Source organism: Ascaphus truei, chromosome 8 (assembly GCF_040206685.1).
Source record: "Ascaphus truei isolate aAscTru1 chromosome 8, aAscTru1.hap1, whole genome shotgun sequence".
NCBI classification, from domain to species: domain Eukaryota; kingdom Metazoa; phylum Chordata; class Amphibia; order Anura; family Ascaphidae; genus Ascaphus; species Ascaphus truei.
The window spans coordinates 34,741,718-34,751,890 of NC_134490.1; the positions used below are offsets into that span (position 1 = coordinate 34,741,718).

General features: G+C 52.1%; 2 protein-coding genes across 4 annotated transcripts in view; one reads left to right on the plus strand and one right to left on the minus strand.

The window, feature by feature from the left end:
* Window positions 1-1,433, minus strand: part of SIRT6 (sirtuin 6) — a 36,630-nt gene extending 35,197 nt beyond the window's left edge. The window contains exon 1 of one of the 2 annotated variants that reach the window (XM_075611349.1): window positions 1,328-1,433. The gene's annotated coding sequence lies outside the window, so the exon portion shown is untranslated. The remainder of the gene's footprint in view (window positions 1-1,327) is intronic. The other variant, XM_075611348.1, reaches the window with a different exon arrangement.
* Window positions 1,434-1,509: 76 nt separating this feature from the next.
* Window positions 1,510-9,955, plus strand: ANKRD24 (ankyrin repeat domain 24). Of its 2 annotated transcripts, none has more exons than XM_075611341.1 (10): window positions 1,510-2,186; window positions 2,836-2,922; window positions 3,461-4,078; window positions 4,216-4,317; window positions 4,744-4,804; window positions 5,797-5,882; window positions 6,113-8,020; window positions 8,698-8,886; window positions 9,099-9,164; window positions 9,818-9,955. In XM_075611341.1, exons 1-10 carry the CDS (start codon window positions 1,884-1,886, stop codon window positions 9,887-9,889), a joined length of 3,492 nt encoding a protein of 1,163 aa, XP_075467456.1. In that variant the 5' UTR covers window positions 1,510-1,883; the 3' UTR covers window positions 9,890-9,955. The 2 variants fall into 2 exon arrangements, with proteins under 2 accessions (XP_075467456.1, XP_075467457.1); XM_075611342.1 differs by having other exon boundaries at window positions 4,219-4,317.
* Window positions 9,956-10,173: the final 218 nt, after the last annotated feature.

The following is a 10,173-nucleotide window of genomic DNA, read 5'->3' on the forward strand; positions in this document are numbered from 1 at the left end:
CCCACTCACCCCTCTCTCTGGGTAGGGTCACCTCTTGGGCTGAGAGATAGCACAGTCTCTCTCTAGTAGAGTCCTGTTTATCGGTGAGGGATAGCTCAGTTTATGTCCTCTGTTATCTGATATTCTGTAGGTCTCTTGGTTCTGCACCTGGCTGCACAGAATGGACATGCTGACTGTGTGCTCAGGATCCTGCAGGTAACTCCCAACCTCCCGGGTGCAACTCCCAGCTCTGCACCCTATCTGGGGTAACTTCCAGCTCTGCCCCCTCTCCGGTGTAACTCCCACCTCTGCCCCCTCCCTGGGACAACTTCCAGCTTTGCCCCCTCTCTGAGGTAGTTTAGCTTTTCTCCTCGGGGTAACTCCCAGCCATGCCCCCTTCCTCTTAGAAGACCCATAGTGCCTCAGGTTTCTCTCTGCCCTGTCTACTGCTAGTTCTGCCCCTACCTGCCCCCTCCTCTCCTGAAGTTCCTTTTTACTGTCCTCTCATGCCCAGCGCTCTGTACGACCTGCTCTCTTTATCACACAGGGAGGGCTGTCCCGTTGATGTGTGTGATAGCAATGGCAGGACAGCTTTACACCATGCAGGTGACAGGGGAGAGAAGGCGGCTGACGGAGGAGTGGGGGGCTCAGTGACTGTCGGACCCCTTCTCTCTGTATATCATCTATATCTAATCTACCCAATGTCTCTTTCCTCTATCAATCCATCTCACTTCCTTTCATTCTCACTTGACTCTCTGCTCTCTATCCTTTTCTTTTCCTCTCCCCTTTCTTTTTTTCTTCTCTTCCTTTTCCCTCTTGCGTTTTCTTTTTCCGTCATTCCCCCACTCCCTTTCTCTCTCCTTTAATCCTGTTCCCACTCTCTTTCTCTCTCCTTTAATCCTGTTTCCACTCTCTTTCACTCTCCTTTAATCCTGTTCCCACTCTCTTTCACTCTGTTTTCTCACTGCCTTTCTATCTCGCTCTACCCTTCTGTCCTTTTCATATCATGTACTTGTGTTCATATTTCTCGATCTCTCTTTCCATCCATCCTTCTCTCTCTCTCTCTCTCTCTCTCTCTCTCTCTCTCTCTCTCTCTCTCTCTCTCTCTCTCTCTCTCTCCCCCTTTCTCCCTTCTCTCTCTTTCTCCCCTTCTCTCTCTATCCCCCCCTTAGCTGTCAGTGGAAGTGTTCCATGCGCTGAGATCCTGTGTGACTTCCAGGTTCCTGTCAACACAAGGGATCAAGTGAGTGATGCGTGAGTGATGCAGGGACGGACCATACAGGGAGTAGGTGGAGTGGGGTCCCTCTGTATATGGGGGGTGTCCCACCTCATACCCCCTGCTCTTTACCTGCAGGACGGATCTTGTGCCCTGTCCATGGCTGCCCAGATGTGTCACCCTGCGATGTGCCAGCTGCTGCTGCAGAGAGGGGCCAATGTCAACTGCAGGGACCTGCAGGCCGGTGAGCGAGGGGGAAGTGAGAAACGAGGAGGAGTCAGGGACAGGGTGCAAAGGGGCGCGTGATATCTACTTGGCACCTTAACCTCTTCACTGCCAGCTGGACCTGCTTCTGGCTCCTCTGGCACTGAAGCACTTACGTTACCGTATAGTATCATGGGTCTCCCTGTAGAATCCCCCCGCCCCCTCCCTACCACTGCAGGACCCCCCTGATGCTGTGAGGGCCCCACTGGCACAGAAGAGGTCACGTTACAGCATAGGAATCCCCCAGTGTATTATGGCTCTCCCTGTACTACTCGGTCCCCATCCTGCATGACCCCCTCACGTGTGCTACACTGGCTTTGAAGGGGTTAGGTTACAGTTTAGGATGCCCCCAGTGTAATATGGGTCTCCTCCCTGTACCCCGCCTCCCCGTACCCCGCCTCCCCACACCTGCAGGACCCCCCTGATGCTGTGCTGTGAGGGAGACAGCACAGACACTACCCGCATGCTGCTGCTGGCCGGGGCTCGGGTCAGCCTGGTGGATTCCCTGGGGCACGACGCTTTGCACTACAGCAAAGCCACGGGGAACAGCCACGTGCATCGTGTCCTGCAGAGCGTTGCACAGCCAGGGGCAGAGCAAGACCAGGGGCAAAGTGCGTTGCAGAGCATTGCACAGCCAGGGGCAAATTCCTGCCAGTCACACACTAAAGAAATAAATTGCACCCCAAGAAAGAGAAAGGCTCCGGCACCCCCTGCACCACCAAAACAGGTAAGAAAACCCGCACCCTTCAACTACCTTCTCCCTATACCTTCTCCTATTGCTCCCTATAACTCCTAATATTGCTCCCTATAACTCCTCCTATTGCTCACTATAACTCATCCTACTGCCCCATATAACCTCTCCCTATAACTCCTATTGCCCCATATAAGCACTCCCTATAACCCTCCCTATTGCCCCATATAACCACTCCTTATAACTCCTATTGCCCCATATAACCTCTCCATATAACTTCTCCTATTGCCCCATATAACCGCTCCCTATAACCCCCCCCCATTGCCCCATATAACACCTCCCTATAACTCCTATTGCCCCAAATAACCATTCCCTATAACTCATCCTATTGCCCCATATACCCGCTCCCTATCTTGTCTTATTGCCCCAAATAACTATTCACTATAACTCTTCATGCTGCCTATAACTCCTCCTATTGCTCCCTATAATACCTGACACCAGTGTATTATGCAGACCCAGTGCAGTGAAACCCTGGGGATCTCACAGTTTGGGGGCAGGTGTTCTGAGTTTACCTGTGTGGAGGGTACAGAACTTCTCCTGTGGCCCCAAGGCCCCGTGTGCTGTCTCCCTGTCCTCTCTCCCCGGGGAGCCTCCGCATGGGATGTGCTAACCCTGCTTTCTCCAGTCCCCTCCTCAGCAGGCTGCCCCAGCTACGAAGGATAAGAAGAGCAGCAAAGGGCGGGATCGAGGCAGAACCAAACCAGAGAGGAAGGTGAGCTTCTGATACCCCCACCCTCTGATATCTGCCCCTCACACAGCTTCTGATACCCCCACCCTCTGATATCTGCCCCTCACACAGCTTCTGATACACACACCCGCCGATATCTGCCCCTCACACAGCTTCTGATACCCCCACCCTCTGATACCTGCCCCTCACACAGCTTCTGATACCCCACCCTCTGATATCTGCCCCTCACACAGCTTCTGATACCCCCCACACTCTGCTATCTGCCCCTCACACAGCTCTGATACCCCCCACCCTCTGCAATCTGCCCCTCACACAACTTCTGAAACCCCCACCCTCTGCTATCAGCCCCTCACACAGCTTCTGATACCCCCACAATCTATCTGCCCCTCACACAGCTTCTTATACCCCTACCCTCTGCTATCTGCCCCTCACACAGCTTCTGATTCCTCCCACCCTCTGATGACTACTCCTCACACAGCTTCTGATTCCTCCCACCCTCTGATAACTGCTCCTCACACAGCTTCTGATACCCCCGATCCTCTGCTATCTGCCCTTCTCATAGCTTCTGAGTCAGGAGCAGAGCACACCTGTCACTCAGGAGAAGAGCCTGCCTGTCACTCATGAGAAGAGCCTGCCTGTCACTCAGGAGAAGAGCCTGCCTGTCACTCAGGAGAAGAGCCTGCCTGTCACTCAGGAGAGGAGCCTGCCTGTCACTCAGGAGAAGAGCCTGCCTGTCACTGTGGAGCAGAGCCTGCCTGTCACTCAGGAGAAGAGCCTGCCTTTCACTCAGGAGAAGAGCCTGCCTGTAAATGTGGAGCAGAGTCTGCCTGTCACTCAGGAGAAGAGCCTGCCTGTCACTCAGGAGAAGAGCCTGCCTGTCACTCAGGAGAAGAGCCTGCCTGTAACTGTGGAGCAGAGTCTGCCTGTCACTCAGGAGAAGAGCGCACCTGTCACTCTGGAGCAGAGCGCACCTGTCACTCTGGAACAGAGCCTGTCTGTCACTTGGGAGCAGAGTGCACCTGTCACTCTGGAGCAGAGCACACCTGTCACTCTGGAGCAGAGCGCACCTGTCACTCTGGAGCAGAGCGCACCTGTCACTCGTGAGCAGAAGGGGAGTGAAAAGCAGCAGTTTCCAGCAGAAGAGGATGAGCAGGACCCCCTCCAGCTGCTGCTTCTACAGGTCAGCTACAGACCGATAACCCACGGAAAGGGTTAATGTGGGCTGGTATCTTCCACTTTCCATCTCTCTTCCCCCTGCCCCCCCCCTGCTTTTCTCGCTCCCACATTTCTCTCCCCCCTCCCCTTTTTCTCACTCAGCAGGTGCAGGAGTTACAGGATCGCTTGGCGCACAGTGAGAATATTAAGGAGAGAATGACAGCTGAGGTAGAAGCGCTCAGGATTCAGCTATCAGTCCTAGAGGTGAGAGAACCATGACCTGTCAGTCCTGGGTGTGAGAGGTCCATGACCTGTCGGTCCTAGAGGCAAGAGGCCCATCACGTGTCAATCCATATGTGTATATAAATACATATACAATATATATATATATATATATTATATATATATTACCGTCCAAAAGGGTATACAAAAAAGGAAAAACCAGGACAGGCACTCCTAAGTTTAAAATAGTGATATTTATTAGCTCAACGTTTTGAAACGTTGAGCTAATAAATCTATGTAATATATATATATATATATATATATATATATATATATATATATATTAGGGAAAAGACAAGTAGAAGTTTTTAGAACAGTGGCCATCTTTAAGGTGATCTATTTCTGTAATATATATCTGCAGAATAAGAAAGTGTTCCTTCCTTCTAACACCTCCCCCCTCTTTCCTAGAATGTGATTCAGCCACCGACCCCCAGTGCAGGAACAGAGCAGAGCACGTTGCATCTGACAGGTACGCAGAGTAAAGGCCATCTCACAGCTACACAGAGCATCTCACAGCTACACAGAGCATCTCACAGCTACACAGAGCATCTCACAGCTACACAGAGCATCTCACAGCTACACAGAGCATCTCACAGATACACCCACAAAAAGCACAGAGCATCTCACAGCTACACAGAGCATCTCACAGATACACCCACAAAAAGCACAGAGCATCTCACAGCTACACAGAGCATCTCACAGATACACCCACAAAAAGCACAGAGCATCTCACAGCTACACAGAGCATCTCACAGATACACCCACAAAAAGCACAGAGCATCTCACAGCTACACAGAGCATCTCACAGATACACCCACAAAAAGCACAGAGCATCTCACAGCTACACAGAGCATCTCACAGATACACCCACAAAAAGCACAGAGCATCTCACAGCTACACAGAGCATCTCACAGATACACCCACAAAAAGCACAGAGCATCTCACAGCTACACAGAGCATCTCACAGATACACCCACAAAAAGCACAGAGCATCTCACAGCTACACAGAGCATCTCACAGATACACCCACAAAAAGCACAGAGCATCTCACAGGTACGCAGAGCATCTTAGGTATGCAGAGCATCTCACAGGTACGCAGAGCATCTCACAGGCACGCCGAGAACAGAGCATTTCACAGGTATGCAGAGCATCCCATCGCTGTGCAGAGCATTTTACTGATATGCAGATAATCTCAAAGGTACATACACTGCAGAGCATTTCACAAGTACGCAGTGCACAAAGCTTCTCACAGGTACGCAGAGCACAAAGCATCTCACAGGTACGCAGAGCATCTCATAGGTACGCAGAGCAAAGGGCATCGCACAGTTATGCAGAGCATCTCACAGGTATGCAGAGCGAAGGGCATCGCACAGGTAGGCATAGTGTTGCTTAACCCCCATGATCCCACCTGGGGGAACTTAAATCAGCCAATCAGAACATTCCATTTGACTCTCCCTTCAGGGGGCTCTGCGGAACTGCTGAGGGAGCTGCAGGGAGAGGTACAGGATCTGAGAGCTCAGAACGAGGAGCTGCAGGACAAGATCCAGGTGTGTACAGGGCAGAACAGAGCAACGCTCTGCTGGGGAGAGAAGAATAAAGTGAAGGTCTGCAGGAAAGGCATAACTGAGCGATTCTCTGCATTGGGTGGGTGACTGTATCACCGCTCTGCAGGGGAGGGGGAGAGCGATGCTCTGCAGGGAAGAAGAGATCAGAGCGATGCTCTGCAGGGCGTGCAGGTTGTACTGGGGAGGGAGTCATCTTCTCTCTCTCCCTCCAGATCTTGGAGAATTACGAGCGGGATGAGAGTGACATTGAGAGCACTGCAGACTTCATCCCGCTCATCCTGTATGACTCCCTGCACAGCGAGTATGAGCGGGCGCGGGAGCAGCTCTGTGAGGCACAGCATGCTCTGCAGGCTTTGCAGGGCTCTGCAGAGCGCCCCGCCTCCCCCTCCTGTAAGCTGATCCCCGCTGAGGCCTATCAACAACTCCGGTCTGAGCACGAGGAGCTGACACGGACCCTTCAGGAGCAGGGAGGGGCTTGGGGGCCCGATGGGGAGGGGAAGGAACTGAGGAAGAGGCTGCAGGAGAGTGAGAAGCGATGCACAGAGATGCAGGAGGAGGTGAAGAGGCTGCAGGAGAGTGAGAAGCGATGCACAGAGATGCAGGAGGAGGTGAAGAGGCTGCAGGAGAGTGAGAAGCGATGCACAGAGATGCAGGAGGAGGTGAAGAGGCTGCAGGAGAGTGAGAAGCGATGCACAGAGATGCAGGAGAAGGTGAAGAGGCTGCAGGAGCAGATCCAGCTGGGCATCCTGAGCATGGAGGATGTAGGAGAGAGTCCAGATGAGAGGAGAGAGGTCAGGGGGGAGGAGGCTGAGCACTGGGAGGAGAAGAGAGAGCACAGGGAGGTGAGAGAGAGTGGGGGAGAGAGAGAGGAGGGGAAACAGGCACAGGAAGAAAAGGGCAGAGAACAGAAGAAGCTGAGAGAGGCACAGGACCAGAGTAAGAAGTTTCAGAAAGAGCTGAGTGCTGCACAAGAGGAGCTGAGAGAGGCACAGAAGCAGAATAAGAAGCTGCAGAAAGAGCTGAGAGAGGCCCATGAGCAGAATAAGATGCTGCAGAAAGAGCTGAGAGAGGCACAGGACCAGAATAAGAAGCTGCAGAAAGAGCTGAGTGCTGCACAAGAGGAGCTGAGAGAGGCACAGGAGCAGATTAAGAAGTTGCAGAATGAGCTGAGTGATGCACAGGAGGAGCTGAAAGAGGCACAAGCTGAGCTGCTCTACAGGGAGCAGCAGGTTCAGGGTCTGGAAGGGGAGCTCAGAGATGAGTTGAGTGCAGTGCAGCGTGAGAGGGATGAGAGAGTGCAACTGGTGGTGCAGTGTGAGAGGGCAGAGAAAGAGCTGCAGAGACTGAAAGGAGAGAGCCAATCAGGGGAGCAGAGGGAGACACGGGAATTGCAAAGGCTACGCCAGGAGGCACAGGATCTGCAGGGGGAGAGGGAGAAGTTGCAGAGGGAGGCACAGGACCTGCGGGGTGACAGGGAGAAGTTGCAGAGGGAGGCACAGGACCTGCGGGATGAGAGGGATGAGCTGCAGAGGGAGGCACAGGAGTTACGTGAGCAGCTGAGCTCAACGCGGCTCCACCAAGCAGACTCCAGAAAGCAGCACGATGAGGGGGGGTCCCTACGCCAGGCCCAGGGACAGCTGGCACAGACACAGGAGCGGCTCTCCCGGGCGCTGCATGAGCTGCAGAGCCTGCAGGAGGATGCGGTGCCCACACGGGTGCACAGGCAGCAGCAGGAGGCGCTGACCTGCGAGGCACAGGACCTGAAGATGAAGGTGAGGCAGCTGGAGCAAAAGCTGCAGGGCCGGGAGCGGGAGACGGCGCGGCTGCAGCAGGAGCTGGACGCTCAGCAGGCGGAAGACCAAGCGTGCGGAGCACTAAGGAGCGAGGTCGCTTCCCTGACACAACGGCTGAGCGAGCTGAGCAAACGTCACGAGCGCACAAGCACAGAGGTGTTCCAGGTGCAGAGGGAAGCACTCTTTATGAAGAGTGAGAAGCAGGCGGCTGAGGAGCAGCTGGAGCGAGTGCAGAGAGAGCTGGAGAGCGTTTGCAAGCAGCTCAGAGACCTGCAGGAGGAGGGCGACCACGGGAAGGCAGAGCGGTCAGGGGAGAAGGACCGGAAGGTGAGAAGTCAACGTCAGGTGGACAGGGGCATCTCTGTTCTCTCCAACATCCCCACTCCCCACTGCACCATTATTTATACACCTTTCTCCCAACAACGTCTTTACCCCGCTATAAAAAACACACACACAAATCCTCTATTCACATCCTCTACATACTCCTTCCCGCTGCCGGGGATCTCCCCTAAACCTGAAGCCAGACATACACACCTGATCTCACTCATGCCTCCCAGCCATCTCTTCCTCTGTAAATGGTGTTAACCTTTTCATTTAATACTGACCTACCTTGAATCTCACCCCACAAATCAAGTGTCCCAATAGCCTGCACTCGTGGCTAGTGTCCCACACTCAGTCACTCCTACCACCCATTGTGACCAAGCACTGCCATTTACAGCATTTATTCCCTCACCTACTGTCTCTGTAAATTCCCCATTAAATCTCTTAGACTGTAAGCTCTTCGGGGCAGGGATTTCCTTTCCTATTGTCTGATTTTGCTGCACTTATTGTATAATTATAATTCCCTGTACTGTATTCTTTGTCAAGCGCCGAGTACACTTTTGGCGCTATATAAATAAAGACATACAATACTCTGCTGCTCTCTTTCCTGCTCTGCTGCTTTCTCCCGCTCTCTGCTCTTGCTGTTTCCACTCTCACCCTTCTGGGCTTTGTGACTGTCTCAGATCTCAGAGTTATCCCGGGAGATCCTCAGTCTGAGGGAAGCTCTGAACAGCCAGTCTGAGCAGCCTGGTCTGGAGCAACAACCGCAGAAGAGGCTCAGGGAGCCGCAGAGGGAACAGGAGCAGCAAAAGAAGGACAGGGAGCTGGAGAGTCTGCGGCACAGACTGAAAGTCACCGAACAGAAGCTGAGAGTGAGTGTTACAGGAGCCAGGGCTGCTGTAGTGCTGGGGGAGAGAGGGGGGTACTAGGTGCTGGGGAGGTGATGTGCATAGGTGCTGAGGTTTCTATGTGCAGTGCATGCTCATGTCAGGGTAGTTGGTGTTCTGGGTGCTGGATGCTATGAGGGCAGTGGGTGCTGCAGATTTCCATGCTTGTATAACAGGCCTTTTTTCCATGACTGCAGGAAGGCGAGAGACATCACAGCTCCATTGTTGCAATTTACAGGACACACTTACTGACAGCAGTGCAGGTGAGAGGGAGCGATGTACCAAGGGAACGGGGTGTTACAGTGTGCGGATCGCATGTGTCTATACTGTGCATCTATACCAGGCATCAGAAAATGCACATCCTATACATTTCTGTATATGTGTGAGCTCTTGTTCGTGTATATATGTGTGTGTGTGTGTGTGTATATATATCTATATCTATATCTATATCTATATATATATATACACATGAAGGTCAGTCAGCACACTGTAGTAGAAAAGGTTGTAATAGCAGATGCTAGTCCCATAGAGAATAAGTATGATACGAACCAATCCAAAGACCAGTAAAGAGACAGCAGACCGCACGGGGTTAATCCAAAAATCTATATTCACAACATGAAATACACGTAAGCCAACGTTTCGGTCCCACAGAGAGACCTTCCTCAGTGGCACGGCCCTGAGGAAGGTCTCTCTGTGGGACCGAAACGTTGGCTTACGTGTATTTCATGTTGTGAATATAGATTTTTGGATTAACCCCGTGCGGTCTGCTGTCTCTTTACTGGTCTTTGGATTGGTTCGTATCATATATATATATATAGATATATATACACAGTATATTTATATATATATATATATATATATATATATATATATATATTCTGTGTATTTATACCATCTGTTCCTGCTCCTGTTTCAGGGTCAGATGAATGAAGATGCCCTGCGGATCCTAAACCAAATCCTACAGATGCAGCTGCAGAATGGACACTGACCACGGTCTGAAAGACCCAATTATGATCACCAGCCTGGGGGAGCATTATGCTATGCTCAGTATGGGGGGGCAGGGATCCCCAACATTCACCTGACAGTATGCCAGCAGACTGCAGGGAGCTCACGCTGCTCACTCCTAAATCCGCTGCCCTTCACGCCCTGCGTTTCCCCCCTCCCCATCACCTTTTCTATCAGTCTGAAAATGTTACATTTCTGGTTTGTTTTTTCTCTTGTGTGTTTATTTCATGACCCTGTATTGTGGCCTCCGTTGTACTGGACAGTGGA

Bases quoted from the DNA above. Each gene is read 5' to 3' on its own strand.
- ANKRD24 (XM_075611341.1), top strand. From the start codon at position 1,884: ATGCTGTGCTGTGAGGGAGACAGCACAGACACTACCCGCATGCTGCTG. The intron at 4,079-4,215 runs GTCAGCTACAGA...TTTCTCACTCAG, and splicing joins TCCAGCTGCTGCTTCTACAG to CAGGTGCAGGAGTTACAGGA. The intron at 8,887-9,098 runs GTGAGTGTTACA...CCATGACTGCAG, and splicing joins TCACCGAACAGAAGCTGAGA to GAAGGCGAGAGACATCACAG.